Source organism: Myodes glareolus, chromosome 10 (genome assembly GCF_982192425.1).
Source record: "Myodes glareolus chromosome 10, mMyoGla1.1, whole genome shotgun sequence".
Taxonomy (NCBI): Eukaryota; Metazoa; Chordata; class Mammalia; order Rodentia; family Cricetidae; genus Myodes; species Myodes glareolus.
The window spans coordinates 15932072-15948628 of record NC_142035.1 but is presented as its reverse complement, the minus strand read 5'-3'; the positions used below and the strand labels follow the sequence as shown (position 1 = coordinate 15948628).

The window sequence follows — 16557 nt, the reverse complement described above, 5'->3', positions numbered from 1 at the left end:
GCTGCCTGCCTGTTGGCTGTTCTCACGCCACTGTGCTGGCTGACCTTGCTTGGAATGCCCCACCCTGCATCCTCGTAGAGAGACTGGCACTGTCCCACCCTTCAGCCTCTGCTTTAGCCTCTTGTCGCACTCTGCTTCCTGACATGGTCGCCCTCTTCTCCATCGATCTAGTGCATTCTTTGGGGGCATCTGTCTGTGGAATTGCTTGACTGTTTCCCCTCTGGAGAGTGGGTTGTGAGAACCTGTGATTTGGCTCATGAGCAGAGTAACATCTAGCACCTGCCTTATTGCTTGCGACGTAATAAGTGCTCAGTGATGAGCCGTAAAAGGAAGAAAGGAAGGAAAGAGGCAGATGTTCTCTAGAACTGTTCCCATAATGCATCCAGGCTGTGTTTCCAAGAATAATCTTACCCTCTCTGGGCCTCCCCTACCTCCTTGCCGGGAGAAGCTAAGCCTGGGACTCGCAAGAATCTACAAATACTGATCTCTTGGTGGCATCCCACCAGGGACATCTCTAGATGAGCCAGGGAGGACAGTGGGAATGCCAGTCGAATGGGTTTAAGGTGGAAATCCTCGGCCTCTGGCTTTGAATTCATGTTTGACCTCTAAGGCAAGGGCCATCAGACCCAGACCCACATCCCTGCCAAGGTGACCTTGGCTTTTTCGGGAGGTACACACGCCTCCCTGTTGCTTGGACTGGAGGATCTAGGGCACAGTCAGCCTGGCCTTCGGAGATAAGGGGACCTCTCTCTGGTGTGGGAACGTTACTGTTGAGCAAGCAAACTTGTGAGTAGTCTGTCCTGAAAAGATGCTTCCCCTTGCTTTACTAAGCTGGGAGTCACGGACGTGATATTTTCTACCCAGAATCACTGTTCCTAGCCCACTGCAGATTCCAGAACACTGCTCCTGTGGGCCCTTTGCCCTTTTAGTATTCAATCCTGTCAAAGGTGCTGCCCCAGCCCAGTCTGTCAGAGATGCCCCATTCTTGTTTTGTTTTGTTTTCTCCTGGAAACAATGTGTCATTTACCTTGTCATTATGTCTGTAGACTCTGTTCCTCCCTTCCTACCCCTCTAGAATCACTGCTTCATGGAGGACTCTGGGGAACTGTGTCAGTAGAGCACCTAGCATGCACAAAGCCTTAGCTTCTGTCCCCAGTACCCTAAGAACCAGGTAGGGTGGTGCATCCTTACAGTTCTAGCACTTGGGATGTGGAAGGAAGCAGGAGGGTCAGAAGTTCATGGTCGTCCTTGGCTAAACAGTGAGTTTGATGCCAGCCTGGGCTATGTGAGACTGTGTCTTAAACAAAAAAATAGAAGTGTGTATAGCATATTTATGACTCCTGATTTCTGTTGGCATGTTTTCTCTGTGTGTATGATGTGTATGCATGTATACATGTGAGCATGTAGATTGTCAGTCCTCACCTGCCACTTTGATATAGGATCTTTTCGTTGCTTGCTACTGCTGGCCTGCAAGCTTCTGAGGAATTCTCCTGTCTGTCCCCCATCTCACACCTTAGGAACACAGGGGTTATAGACACAGACTACTGTGCCCAACTTCACATGGGTTCTGGGGACTCAAACTCGGGTCTTCCGACTTGCTCAGCCATCTCCCCAGCCCCTGGCATGCTATTTCCAGAAGGGTTGACTCCATTCACCTGCAACAGGAAGAGGTGCCCATTTTCTTGTGCCCTCTCCACCCAGCTCATTATCTTTGGACAAACCTTCAATCGCGCAGACACCTCTTGCCCAGGCTGCCTAACATACAGACCCCAGGCCTTTGTGATGTGGAATTATACGCCCATCAGTGCAGATTTCAGCAAAGAGCTGTGTTTGCCATTGTGGTCTGCTCTGTTGTTTTTTTAAATGCCTGGGGTAATATCCTCAATCAGAGGGCAAACAGAAGCAGGGAAAATCGGTAATAAAAAATGAATTAGGGTGATTAGCAAAGGTGAGTGCTTCCCTCCTCAGGCGACAGGCAGAGTTGACGGAGCTTTGCAGGGTGGCTCCTGTCCAAACACGCAGCTGGATTACTGCAACCTCCAGGCTGGCCCTAGGGTCTGCTCGGCACATAGGAGTCTGGTATTACATTTAGTTTTGTAAAGGTCATGGATACCCCTTGGACGGGGATCAACCCCTGGTGGGTTGGATCAGGGTCTCCAAAGAGGGGTTACTTTCAAGGGGAAAGGAACTCCCCCCATTCCATCTCTAACCGAGATGAGGACTTCTTCCTTGGAGGGGAGATTCCTGTGGGCCTGCTCTCTGCAAGAAGGAAGGAAAGGCTTTAATTGACAATTCCAAACATCGTGGCTGTGCAGCGCCGTGGGTTTCCTGGGAGCTCAGTGTCCCCACATGGGGCTTTGGTGGGTCTGTCCAGAAGGTTGGACCGTGCCTTGAGGGTGGGGGACGGGATTATGCATAGCATTTAGAAGACACCAGAACTGGCTGTGCTGGTTCCTTTGTGGCTAAAAAGAAGCAGAATTCTGGGGAGTGAGAAAGGTGTGCATGTGGGAAGGACATGACACTTTCACCTGGGCAGTGTCGGGATTTTCATCCACATAGGAGCCGTGTACACCGCACAGTAGCAGGCTTGGCTAATACTGACGTCAATCACGGTTCCGCACAGTGGGATGAGGACAGTGAGCCCAGGGCGGGGAGCATATTAAAATGCAGATTCTGGTGCAGCGGGTGAAGTGGGTAGCTAGAGATCGTGTGCACTGCTCAGTCTAGGGCAGTGGTTCTCAACCTTCCTAACACTTCAACCCTTTAACACAGTTCCTCATGTATTCACCTCCTCATGTAGTGGTAACCCCCGACCATACAATTACTCTTTTTTTTTTTTTTTTTTTTTTTTTTTGGCTGCTGTTAGGAATCAGAATGTAAATATCTGATACGCAGGTTATCTGATATGAGACCCCAAAAGGGTCTCTGCACATGGGTTGAGAACTGCTGTCTAGAAGTTGCACTGACCAGAGCATTGAGGTGTGTGTGTGTGTGTGTGTGTGTGTGTGAGTGAAAGGTGGAAATGCCTCGAATCAGCGCCCACCCAAGGGTTCTGGGAGAGGCCCCTGATGAGGCGAGCTCTCAGGAGAAGGGATGTGCCCTCAGCTTGAGCCATGACTTGATCCTCCCATGCTCCAGATATGCCAGTGTCCGCGCCACCTGTGCTGAGATTACAGGGGTGCCTAGCCTTTCATGTGGGTGCGTAGGTGTGAACTCATGTTTTCATGCTTGCACACATTTAACATTTTACTGATTGCACTACGTCCCCAGTCCCTCTACTAATGGGATTTTGCTCAGATACACAGAGCTTTTCGTCTTTGTAAAGGATCAGTGGAGCCAATAGAAGTGAGCCTGGAGAATCTGTTTAGCTGGGCAGTACAAGCCAGGTCTCCAAGGGGCTGGAGCCCTGGGGCAGTTGCTGAGCAGTGGGGCTGAGTGTGGTTAGGGCTCCATCTGGGCTCTGGCCTTGAGGACAGAGGGATTCATCAGTGCTTTTAAATGGGAACAGTGGGTGTTGGATTCTCTTTTCATTATTTCCTTTTCAAGGATTTACCACCTGATTGGTGTGGTAAATCGAGAGGGTCCTCTGAGTATGCCCGCCAGCACGAGGAGGACCAGATACAGGACAAGGATGAAGGGGCCAGCAAAGGGTGATGATCAGGATGCCTGCAGTGTGCGATGCACCTGAGGTATAGGCTTTGTGGGGAGAGTCATCCAGGACTCAGCAGCCACAGTATCCCTGCAGGCCTGGGCTCTACAGAGAGCCCCAGAAGCACAAAGCAGCTTCAGTCACTTCCCCCATATGTAATTCGTTCAATGGAAGCTCACAGCTTCTCAGTTCTTACAGGTGCTGACAGAGACATCACAATATTGTGAAATGAGACGCCCGAAGCTGACTTCATTACCAGCTTACCTGGCGACGTAGCAGCTGCCTTAGCACCGACAGTTGGGTGCGACAGAGCTAAAATGGAACTTGGCAATTACTGCTTCTGCGAGGTTCTTGGTGAAGCGAAAAGTAGGTTCCATGGAAATCAACCTTAGTAATCACAGGGTTTAAAATTAGTTCGTTACTATTAAGGCTGCACCGTCAGCAGAGGCAAGGGGCAGGGGTGGGGACAGGTTTGGGCAGCCTGAGCTACTGTGGGCACACCTGCTCTGATGTTTTCCTTATCAGTTAGCTCCAGTGTTGGGGCTCAGGGCTGCTGTTGTTTCCTGTGCGAATCGCCCCTGCTTCTGTGTCCTCAGCCTTGGCGTTTCCTTTAGACCTTCAGGGGCTTTCCTGAGTCTCTCCGTGAGACGTGATCCGTGGAGAGCTCTGCTCTGGATTCCTGAGCAGAGGAAAGAGCCACGGCTCGTGGCTGAACAGTGGCCGAAGGTTACTTACCCCTCTGTGAGATTTCTGTCCTCTTTGTCCCTGTTTCTGTCTCTGTCTCTCTTTCTCGTGTGTGTGTGTGTGTGTGTGTGTGTGTGTACATGAGCGAGTGTGTTCTGGGGAATCTGGTCTAATTCAGATCTTCATGTTTGAAAAATTCATTGACAGAGCCATCTTTCCAGTGCCTTTCCTGAAGTTTCTGTGAATTGTCTCCTTATTTTGTAGATGAAGACAGTGCAGGGCCCATGTGTGCTCACGACTGGCTCCTGGTAGGTCATGGAAAATCTCTGTCAAGTGACCTGGCTGTGTGCTGGATCCTTGTGACAGGAAAGACAGAAATTCAAATCTGCTTTGAGCCTGTTTCCTCACCTGTACTGGGCAGGTGTCAGGGAGAGCCTTTTATGGGGCTGTCATTCTTAGTGGTGATGTTTATGAACCTCCTATTTTGTACCAGACTCTTCCCATAAGTAATGCCTGCAGACCTGTGCGCCGTTGCACACTAGCCCCAGGAAGGGACTATTATTCCCATCTTCACATTAGTGAACAAAGGCCCAGAGAGGTTTCTGAATAAGGAAGTGTAGGGTCTGAAGTTTGAACCCAGGTGAGCCAGTCTGTGGTGGTCCCTGCCCCTTACTCTGGGAAGGACCTCCTTCTCCCCAGGAGCATACATCATGAGCTGTCTCTCAGGTTTTAGAGAGGAGGGTTTTAGAGAGGAGGGCAGAAATGGAAATTTCTTCCCAGCAGGCCACAGCCCCTCCACAGGAAGCTGAGTCATCTCTGGGCTGTGTCTCTGTTTTGAACCATAGCCATCCAGCAGCCTAGTAATCTAAAAACTAAGTATCTCAAACAAAAAGAAACACTGGGGGCCTCCAGGTGCGTGGCCCCTCCCCCATTCTGTGCCAGCTGCAGCTCCCTCCCCCCCCACCTGCCCTGGGTGCCTTGGCCCTGTGTTCAAAGCTAAGCAGAGAGCAGTGGGCCTGGAGTGGGTCGACCCACATTCCGAGGTTCACCTTGTCAAGGAAGCCTCGGTCTTTAACCTGCTGCAGCAGGGGGAGACCCATCCCAGCCCTGCCCAGCCCTGTTGCTGGCACATTCGAGGTGTGTAAATCATGACTGCGAAGCTCACTATCACCTTTGCAAGTGTGTGGGACCATACCCAGAATCCTGCCTCTCAGCAAGGACGGAAGAATCCAGTTCAGTCATCCTGGCCTCGACCCGGTAGAGTGATGCTTTTCCCCACAGATACGGTGTCAGGGGAGGATTTCAGGACTGAGCGGAGACTGTAAGAACCTCCCGGGATTGTCCCAGGTTAACTCGCCGTAGCCTTTTCAAATGCACCCACTTTCTCTAACCAGGTTGTCCCTGACTTAGAACAGTGAGACCTGAGGTTTCTTTTCTACACAACCATGCAAAAGCAGCACGGATTGGGGGCCCCTGTCTGTAACCCCAACACCTGGGAAGTGAAGGCAGGAAGGAGACTTGTGAGTCTGAGGCCAGCCTGGGCTGCAGAGTGAGACTGTCTCAAACAAACAAATACCAAAACCAAAGCAAAGCAAAGCAAGATGGTGTGAAAGCCAAAATGTGCCGAGAGGCTGGGGACCCATCCTAATGACCTCTGTGAGGACAACAGCCAGCCTGTTCCCTGAGACACTCAGCTACAGTGCCCCTAAGTGTCCTGCATCTTTTTAAGGTGGCCTGGGCTAAGCTGTGGCATCTGCAGTAGGGTTTCGATTTAGGATATTTTCAACTTACCGTGTATTTTTTGTAAGTGAAGGAGTGCCTGTGTACCTTGACTCTCTGCCCCTTGTTCAAATCCCTCCAAGTGTGCGAGCATGTGTGTGCATGTTTACATAGGGGGCAACTTGAGCGTTGTCCCCAGGTGTTGTCCACTTCGGTTTTTCTGAGACAGGGTCTCTCATTGGCCTGAAACTCTCTGTTTAGACTGATCTGGCTGGCCAACGAGCCCCAGTTACCTGCTTGTCTTTGCCTCTTCAATGAGGTGGGTGGGCTTATTAGCATGTAGGCCTGTGCCCAGCTAGGATAGGTGGTTTATAGGGATTTAATTCACATATTCATGCTTTCTCAGCAAACATACCACCAACTAGGCTGTCTCCATAGCCCTGTATCCCATCTTGAATGACAGCTGAAGCCCTCACTCCATGGATTAGCCCAAGGGCCTTAGTTTGAGCAGTCAATATTTCATACCTATGGGTGTCCCATGTGAGCAAGGATGCCTTGGAGGGTGGAGACAGTCCTGTTCACTACCTGCCTCCGCCTGGGAACCCTGACCGTCACAGCGCAGTGGGCAGGCAGAGAGAGCAGACGATGTGTTGAGTGGCTAAGTGAATGGTGAATGACGATGAGAGGATTTTCACCTCCGCCCCTTTCTGCAAGGTCACACATCAGGTTTAGCAGAGCCCCCAGTTGCTGAAGGGCGTGTTTCCTGATGTTCAGCAAGATACACGTAGTCCTTTCCACGTCAACAAATGCTGCTTATTTTTCCCTGACTGCATAGCATTTTACTGTAGGGAAAGTCATGCTTCAAAAAACTCATCCTGTGGAGTACCTGATCATTTCCATGTTATTATAAATAGTGATACAATAACTACCCTTAGCCACATGAATTTGAGCCCAGACAGTTCTTTGTCACCTTAAGTTTATGTAAATATTCATGGGTAGCTTCTTTTTTATTTTTATTTTATGTGGATGTAGATTTTGACTGCATGTATTGTCTGTACCATGAGTGTGCAGTGCCCATGGGGGCTAGAAAAGGGCACAAGATTGCCTGGAACTATAGTTACAGATTGTGAGCACCTGCTGGGAATCAAACCTGGGTCCTCTGGAAGAGCAACCAGTGCTCTTAACTACTGAGCCACCTCTCCAGCCCCAACAGATAGTTTCTTGTGGTACCTGTAAGCCTCTGAAATTTTTATTGGTCTTAATATCGTACTTCACACTTCCTTTTCCTTCCGATGAGGGCCATGTGCTTATCCTTGACCTTAGAGCCATGGTGTGTGCTCTCTGTCTTGAATGCCTGCTAGGTATCAGGCCTTGTCTAGGAGCTGGATCTAGAGATGACTAAGACAGATAGTCCCAAGCATCTTGGAGATGAGAATCTCATGGGGGAAGATACACAGTAAACACAGAAACATAACTGGTGTGACTGAAGAAGTGTGCTGTGGGAATATGGCTCCATGCTGGAGAGATCAAAGGGGCTCCCTGTAGATGTAAGTTTCTGTCCCTCCCAGTCCCAAAGAAACACATAGAGACTTACATTAATTATAAACTGTTTGGTCTGTTAGCTCAGGCTTATTATTAACTAGCTCTTACATCTTAAATTAACCCATAATGTTTATCTCTATTTAGTCATGTGGCTTGGTACCTTTTCTCAGAAAGGCAGACTCATCTTGCTTCCTCTGCATCTGGCTGGTGACTGACTCTCTGCCTTTCCTCATCCCAGAATTCTCTTAGTCTGGTTGCCCTGCCTCTACTTCCTGCCTGGCTACTGGCCAATTAGCATTTTATTAAACCAATATGAGTGACAAATCTTTACAGTGTACAAAAGCATTGTCCCACAGCAGCTCCCTCAGGATGGAAGCTCTTGGAGTGGATTTGGAAGGGTGGGAAGGCCTGGGGAAGACTGTTACAGGCAGAGGGAACAGTAGGAGAAAGGCACAGAGTCGCGGAAACTAGACCCTTTCCACCCCCATTCCTCCATTGCAGGTCCTTCCTGCTCACTCTGGGCACTGCCCTTTTATCACCTGGCTTTGCTGTGCCCTGGCCCCTGTTTGTCCCTGAGCCAATCATTGTTACCAGTGTTGACTAGTGGGATTCCCCAGAGCTCTTCTTTCTCTGGAAACACTGTTAGCTTTGACAGCACCCGCATTTCTGTTGCTCTGATGTGCTCCCAAAACATCCCATCCGTGTAACAGCACAGACATGGAACATTACTCTTCCCATTCTATAGACTGAGAAACTGAGACCCAGGGAACTCAGCTGTCCCAGCCAGCAGAGCTAGAATTTGAACCCAGCTCCCTCCTTCTAGAGTCCATATTCTCCATGGAGTCCTAATTTAGCTGTGTTTTCACAAAAGCTAATGAGATTACTAGGTAGTCCATAGGACCTGGGGCCTATACAGATTCAAGCCTCATGCCCTTGTTATGGGTAACATTGACCCCCTTGGCCTAACTTCAGCAGGAGTGATTAACAGCGAGATTTTCATGTTTGTATTTTGTTACATATGTAAGGTTTTTGCCTGTGCCATAAAAGAAAAAAAAAATACAGAAGTAGCAGTGGAGTCTCCTCCAGTCCTGATCTGCGGGTAACCACAGCTAACAACCTGGTGCCCTTGACAATATGACTCAAAGTGCACATGCTTCCACCCCAATGCATGCATGCACACATGCCACACACATAAATATCCATGCACACGTGAACACACATGCACACACATACATGCCCACACAGAGAGTTCATATCTTTTGTAAAAACAGGACCATGCCCTTCACTTTCTCTTCTGACCAGTTCCTCCAAATTGGCACCCGCAGACGAGCCCCATCCACCCTGGTCCATAGAAGGACGTGTCTCGTGTATTCAGTCGGCTTGGGCTTCAGATGTTTATCCTGCCTCCGGTTTGCATAATGAGCAACATTCTCCTGCGTGCCTGTGTGAGGGCTGCAGGTATTGCCACAGCGTGGGTGCTCAGGAGTTTAATTGCTGGATGAAAGGTGTGCAGATTCCGCACCTTCACAGGTGCTGCCAATTTGCCTTCTCAAGGGCCTTCTGGCGTAGCAACTTCTCCCAAGCAGCATGCCTCTGAAGCCAGGGGTGACAGAGAGCGGGGCTGCCTTCTCTTCTGCTCCCCGAGCCCTGGCATAGCGCTCCAAACATGTGGGCCCAAATTGGGATAGAAGATGGATTTGGATCAAAGAGGTTAAATAACAGGTTTTTCCGTTTCACCTTGTAGGAATGGGATGGGGGGGGCGGGGGTGCCGGGCCTCCAGCCAATAGAGGGCCAAGAGTCGTCAGGAGGGCTTATAAAGCTGCTATTTCTGGCATTTTTTTTCTCTTTCTCTGCTGATTATGCAGCAGCATCTCACAGAGGCTGTCGCGGGTGCGTTCTCTCGCTGCCTGGGCTTCTGTGGAATGAGGCTCAGGCTCCTCTCAAGACACTGCTGCATTGCAGGTGCGTCTCTGCTGAAGGTAAGCAGCGCTGTCTGCTGCTTCAGGGGTGGAGGTGCTCAGGCTGGCTCTGTAGGGTCAAGATGGGTGATGCTGGATCCTGGGTGGGGCCAGGCAGGAACTGGTGCCTGCCACGTTCTACAGTGAGGATGCTGTGCAGGGTCCAAGGGCCTGGCGATGGTTCTTCCTCTCTGATAAGAAATTCTGCGTGCATTGGCTCTGCTGAATAGGATTAGCCACCAGTCTTAATGCTCAGGATACTCAGGGAGCATTCATTTCTTCATGTATTTCTTCATGTATTCATACATATATTTATGTATTCATTCGTCTTCCATTCAACTCACATATAGCAGGCCTCGCCAGAGGTAGGTGCTTGTGGGGGGTGGGAGTAGATTGGGACGGGGTCTTGCTCACTTAGACAAGAAGCAGTGAGAACTGAGATGGTGACAGTCCATAACATGTAAGGACTTAGAAGACACTGTGCTGGAGGGTGGGAGGGGGGTCTTCTGAGAAAGGGGTGTGGTGCAGCTGTAGATGGTACCAGGAATCAGATTTGGGAGACTGGAGAAGCAATCCAAATTCTCCCCTCATTTACTAAAGGTGGCTTTTCCTCTTGTCGAGTAAGGATACAGGAAACCACCAGCTGGGCTCTCCATGGTCACTCTTTTGGAGACAGAAGCAGTGACGAGGGAAGGAGGCATAGTCACGGCCCCAGGGGCAGACACACAATGTAGCAGGTGAAAGAGGATCCTGTCAGTGGCATTTCCCAGCAGTCCCTAGGGAGGAGGCTGAGTTGGGAGGGGGAAGCGGGGGGGGGAGGAGGAGAGCCACGATTCAATGCTATTAACAGTACTATCTATACCTAGAGCAGAAGGCCTGACCCTCTGGCACACTCATTTCCCACAGTCATTGTTGGGGCTCTGGTTTCATGCGTGCGCATCCCAGAAATGGAAGCTGACAGCTCAGGCCCATGTCTCCTCATGTGGAACATCAGGAGAGCATAGAGAGACCAGGAACCGGCATCCCTCAGGCCTCCTGAGAGCATCCTTCCTGGTCCCCATAGAGTCACAATGAATTGCCCAGGGAAGGTCTCACAGTCTGCTGACCAGGGCAGGAATAGCGACAGGTCCCAGTCAAGCAATCCGGCCTGGTTAGTGACCACATTCAAATCCCAGCTTCACCCTGAGTAGTCTGTGACATAGCATGGGCTCTTCAAGCTGCCTGAGTCTCGGTGTTCACACCTGCAAAGTGGGCGCTGGCACCTACTCTGTGATGGTGTGTGCACATATGTGTGAGTGCACACAGTCATACATACACCGCTCATACTTGGTCTAGCAGCTAGAAGGACCTCTATCCATGTTGAAGGGATGGATGGCCCAGAACAGCTCAGCTGGGGAGGAGGCCAGGACACTTGGTGGGGCCCGTGCTCTGGTGCAAGCGTGTGTGTCCAGAGAGCCTACCCGTGTGTCTAGAGTGGGAGGCACTGTGTTCTAGGTGGGGCTGGCAGAGAGAAGTTGCTCTGATCACCCCCATGGCTTCCCCTATGGGGAAGGGAAGGCACTATGGGACTTGCTGCTCCCTGGAACCAGAATTGACTCTTAGCTGAGCACGTCTTGCAGTTTCCTGAAGACTTGTAGGTAAACTGGTGTTTAAGTCTTCAGGGACAGACAGTCACCAGCTGCTGATTGTCACCTGTGTGCTAGGGGTCTGGGCTGGATACAGGGAATGGCTTAGAAGGTGAGAATGTTCAGTCCATGCAGACTTCCTGCCAGGAACGGAAACTGGCTTGGAGCAGGTCTCCTTCCCGTGGGATCGCTGTGTGACCTCAGACAGGTCACTTTATGTCTCTAACCCTACAGAATGACAGGTTAAGAGGATAAGGGACAAGACACACAAAGCCTAGTGTTGTGCTTCACGAATAAAGATGTCTCCCCTTCCTAGGGAAGGGAACCCAGGGAGCTTTGGGTGAGGCTCAGTGTCTACCGCAGACTGGCGTGCAACAGGCTCGCACTGAAGGCTCATATGAAGAAGGAAGGGCCAGAGGGTGAAGTTCAGCCACTGTGTCTTCCCTGGCAAGCTTCTCAGAGAAATAATTCCAGCTGGTCCCACCAACAGCTCCTGTTCTCCCATGCTGGAGGTCACTAGTGTGAGGGTCACCGTTAGAGTGGACTTCCTGCTGGAGATTAACTTCCTGTCTGAGGCCCACAGGGTCCTCCTTGCCCTTCTCAGCTGCCTTCTTCAGCAACCAACCTATCATTACTGAGATCAGGTACTGAGGCAGGTGCCATTGGAGGAGGCAGCTCAGATCCAGCTGTGGCTGCTTCTGTGACCCGACAGGGGCCTGAAAAATAGTCACAGCCTCTCTTCGGCTCTGGGGGTCATTTTCTAGGGGGGGTTAACACACCACATGCCTACCTCTGGTGAGCATTTGTTGAATTCATCAACAGAGCAGCCATTATGAGGGGGGAAAGGCATTTTGCTAGCGAGGAAGCTCATGTCACTTCCCTACATCTGAGGAGCTAGCGAGGCTCTGAGGCCGTTCATGAAGGATGGAGCATGGACTGAGCACCGACACCCTGGAGGGTTCATCCTGGAGGAGACAAGGCTGGGGGCAGCCCTCTCTTAATTCACTCCCACCATGCCCTTCATCTTACCCCTCTTAGTGACCCTTACTGCCCACTGGAAACTTAGGCGCAGACCTGGACGCGGTCTGACTGACCTCTTTTCCACCTTGTTGTAGTAGCTAATGTGTCCATGATGCTGGCTGTCCCTTCCAAACTCCGTCATCTGCTACCTGGGTGACTTCAGGAGCCTCCTGCCCTTAACTTTCCCGTTAGTATCTGCTCTCCCCGCAGCAGCTCAGTGAACTGCTTTAATGTGTCCGTCCCTCTCGTGGACTCTTGGAAGCTGCGGGCCGCTCCTCCACACCACTGTGTCCATCTCGAAGCCTCTCCTGCCTGCCTGGGGCTCATCCACTTTCACACTCAGGGGTTTCTGCTTCCTCTAGGATCTTATCTGAAGGTCGCTAAAGCTCCTTCCCCAGCCAGGCTGCCTGTCTCCTGCTTCTTAAATCTTCAGGCTCCTGTGTCCATGGTAGGCTTCCATTAGCCCCGCCCCCAATTCCCACTAATCTGCAGAGCTGGTCAGGACATTAAGGCTTTGCTAAAGGCCCCTCTGCATGTCGTGGTCCCCCCAAGGATCTCACCCATGGACAATGAACCTTTATTTTCTTACCTGTTGGGCATTTCCACTTGGGACTAACTCACATAGGCCTATGCGATGTGGGAAGAATGTCCTGCAGTAGTAAGTCAGGCCCCATAGACAGACCCCTTCAGAACCCCATCCTCAGTCTGTGGTTGATATGGCTGTGTGGCCTAACCTCTCTGAGTGTGCAGTGTCGTGAGAATCAACCAGATGGCATGTATCCCACATCTCTTTTCCTTGCCGGGTGTAATTATTCCCCTAGGACACTTACAACATTTAAATGGCCTCTTCCCTTCACTCCAAGCAGAGAAAACTTGAAGAGAGGTCAGGCACATTAGCCTCCAGTGCCCCCACACACAGGAATATGCCATAGGACTCTAAACGGGGGCAAAAATAGCAGCCACCAGGGCACCCTGTGATGCGGAAGCCACAGAGGAAGCCACAGGCCTAGCGGATGCCAGCTGCCTTGAGGGGATGAGGTTGCTCAGAGGTGCTAGTGAAGCAGCCCTCACGCCTGCCCTTGCTGCTCCCTCAACCACAGCATCAGATAAGCCTGCGGACAGCTGTTGGCTTCCTCTCTGGGGAGGGTGATCGCAATATCATCTGTGGGCGTGCTTTGCCTCCCATTATCTTTGGCCTCTACTCCCTTTCCCTGCCTGCTCTGCCCACGTTGATGTCCCCTTGCTGACCACGGCGACACCTGCACACTCCACGTGGAGGCCTGGATACAGCATGGATGCTCCAGGCTGCGCCATCTTGGCTGCCTCCCTCCCCACCACCACTGGCCATCTTTCTGAACTTCGTCCTAAAAGTCCAATTTGGCTGACTTACATGTTCACTTCACCTGCTCACTGCCTCCCTTCCGTGTGTGTTCAGCCTTCCAATGTGCTGTGTGAGCCACTTGTCCTTTCTGAATATTGATGGCTTCTTCAGCTCAGGACCGTGAGTCCCAGGGGCCTTTGTTCATGCTACACTCTAGATGCCCACAGCAGGGTCTGGCACCAACCAGATACTCAATAAATATTCTTTCAGTTCATGGACACACGTAGGTATGAGGAACCATCAGGGCCACCAGAAGAGGCCAAGCTGGGTTTGGTATGTTTTCAGGGGCTTTAGGACTGAGGTGTGGACTCATTGTCTTTGGGGACTCTGGCATCAGGATTTTATTAGCTTTGAACACAAGTCCCTGCTGACCCTGAAGTGACAGATGTGTGGGTCCAGACCGGGTTCTGGAATCCCATATTATACCTTGCAAGAGTTGATTCTTAGGGTTGTTAGGAGTTTGACTTTGTTCATTGGCTTTTGAGAGAGGATCTTGCTATGGAGTCCAGGTTGACTTCCAACTCTCCGTTCTCCTGCCTCAGCTCTCTGTGTGTTGGGATGACAGAAGTGACACTGTGCCTGGCTCATGTGTTTGGCTTTGGGATCACACTTCTCTGGCTAGACCCAGCTCTCCCACTGCTTAACTGTGTGGCCATCACCTCTGTCTCTGCATTTCAGTTTCCCTGCCTGTTCAGTGATTCTGATCTCGATTGAGTAATTTGCAGGATTACGTATCAGTTCTGTGAAGTCCTTCCCTTGTAGTAGAAGGTCAGTAAGAAGCTGCTCACTCAGAGTGTATTAGGCTGGGCTATGCCTCAGTAACAAGCAGCCCCCCAAACTCAGTCATTTATCACAAGGATACTTTATTTATTTTTTTAATATTATATTCACCCCCATTACTCTCTTTTACCCCTCCCACTCCTTCATCTCAGTGAGTAGTATGGTATACTTTTGTGCCTCCCACATGTTCCACGGCAATTAGCAGAGAAGTAGGTGTCAGGCTCTGCTCCATGGAGTCACTCAGGGTGAAGATCAGTTTCATCTCCTTCTAGAGTCCTATGAGTCCTGCAGAGCCAGCCTGGAGTTCCCATGTTTGCCGTTCTGCACATCCATAGGAAGAGACCATTTGTTTCTGCTCCTAGCCCATTGCTCTAAGCCAGCACCATCCTAAGGGGAACCTAGACCCAGGATCCCAATGCTGAAAGGAGAACTATGGTCAAATCTGTCATGCTGGGCACATCCTGCCTGGCTGTCTCTGGGCAGAGGCACAGTTAACTCACAGCCCAAGGGAACTTACCCAGTGCTGGCTGAAAGTGTATACCCTTGATACATCCATGTCCTGATCTCTGAATCCTGTCACCTCATGGCAGATATTATAAAGATAAAGACCATAAGTTGGGGAGGATTGTCCTGGCTTTCCTGGTGGCCCACAGGCATTCTAGGTCGCTCCTGAGAGAGATGCACAGCAGGTGAGTCTTGAGACAGGAGATGATGCCAGCAGACAAGCGGTGAGCCTTGTGCTTTGAAGGTGAAGAAGGGAGTCACAGGCCAAGGGATGCAGGTGGCCACCAGAAGCTGGGGTGCAAATAGTGCATTTCCCCCTGGACCCTCTGGAGCTGCCTTCCCTGATGTGGTTTGAAGCCTGCAGAGCGGAGCTTGGGACTTCTGGCTTCCAGAGCTATGAGAGAAGAATCTGTGTGCTGTTGTCACTAACTTGTTTGGCTTTGGTCCGTTTGTGGTTTTGCTGGGGATAGAGCCCAGGCCTTGTACCTGCTAGGCAAGCACTGCACGTCGGAGCCCCCACCAGTCCGTGTGGTTTTGCCCGAGTCTGTTTACAGTGGTTTGTCTGGGCAGCTCCAACTGCTCTGATGGAGCATTGCCACCTCTGTGTTCTCACGGGGTTCTGTGCCCCCTGCTCTGCCTGGCACTTCAGCCTCTTGGGGGAACACAGGAGGGTATGGGACAAGCTGGCAGCCAGATCACGTTCAGAGCCCAGGCCAGTGGCTTAGAGACTGTGAGCAGGTTTTTCTGAGTTTCAGTCCCCAGCTGTACAGTGAACATTCAGGCAGATGGTCCCCTAGCAAGGAGGGGCTGGAAGCAGCAAGGGACAAGTGCAAATATAATGGTACTTGGTTCAGCTCAAGACTTCTTTATCGGAGGCCTCTGATGGGCAGAGGGAGCAATAGGCCTCGGTGATCAAACCTTGTTTTGTAAATATACGGCCAACTTCTTTGGCCCTCAAACCTGGCCTGGTTGCAGCATGGCTCTGCACATGTAATACCGCCCCGCTTGTGTAAATATTCACCTCCCGATTTGTGAATGCAAATGCATTTGGCTTCGTGTGTCACTGTCTTGCTCTTGCTCTTCTGGAAGCCAACCAAGAAGATTCTGAATTCTGGAATAGCATGGGTTCTGGCTGGTAAGGAGCCCTGAGTCGTGTTCCCTCCAGTCCTGCGGTGCCTGGAACCTCCCACTTTGTTCTCAGTTTCCCGATAGCCCACATCCTCTCTGTCCCCTGGGGCTAAGTTGGGTTCTGCTGGTTCAGGGCAGAGGTTAAAACCCAGGGCAGGAAGAGCCCACACATGCAAACCTTACTGCTGTGAATTTAAAAGGAAAATATCCTTTTCTTTTGAATTGTCAGAAAAAGAAATAAAAAGGAAGTGTGTGACCAAGGAAAGGAAATTAGGGGTTGCCACCAACATGAGTCACCCCCTTTCTGTTCCCTGAGTGGGGCCTTTGCCCTGGTTCATTCACCCCTGAGCCTCTCAGCACCAGCTCTGCACAATCCTGGGGCTCTGCTGCTTGTGTTCCGGCTGCAGACTTCCGGTTCTGACCATCAGTGTGTGCTTCTTCTTCAGAGGCATGGTTCTGCTGTTCGGTTTGCTACTGCTATGGGCTGCTGGTGGTGATGGTGGTAGTGGTGGTGTTGGTGGTGGTGGTGGTGTGTGTGTATATGCACACACATGTATGTGTACGAG

General features: G+C 50.9%; 1 protein-coding gene across 13 annotated transcripts in view; it reads left to right on the top strand.

Moving 5' to 3' along the window:
- Tox2 (TOX high mobility group box family member 2) overlaps window positions 1–16557 on the top strand; it is a 127397-nt gene that overhangs the window by 14201 nt on the left and 96639 nt on the right. For 4 of the 13 annotated variants that reach the window (XM_048440961.3, XM_048440962.3, XM_085697046.2 and 1 more), the window contains exon 1: window positions 9440–9574. The exons of 8 other annotated variants lie outside the window; for them this stretch is intronic. In XM_048440961.3, the coding sequence (XP_048296918.1) occupies window positions 9455–9574 (120 nt within the window). In that variant the 5' untranslated portion in view covers window positions 9440–9454. Of the gene's footprint in view, window positions 1–9439; window positions 9575–16557 lie in introns of those variants that run through there. One more of the 13 variants, XM_048440955.3, reaches the window with a different exon arrangement.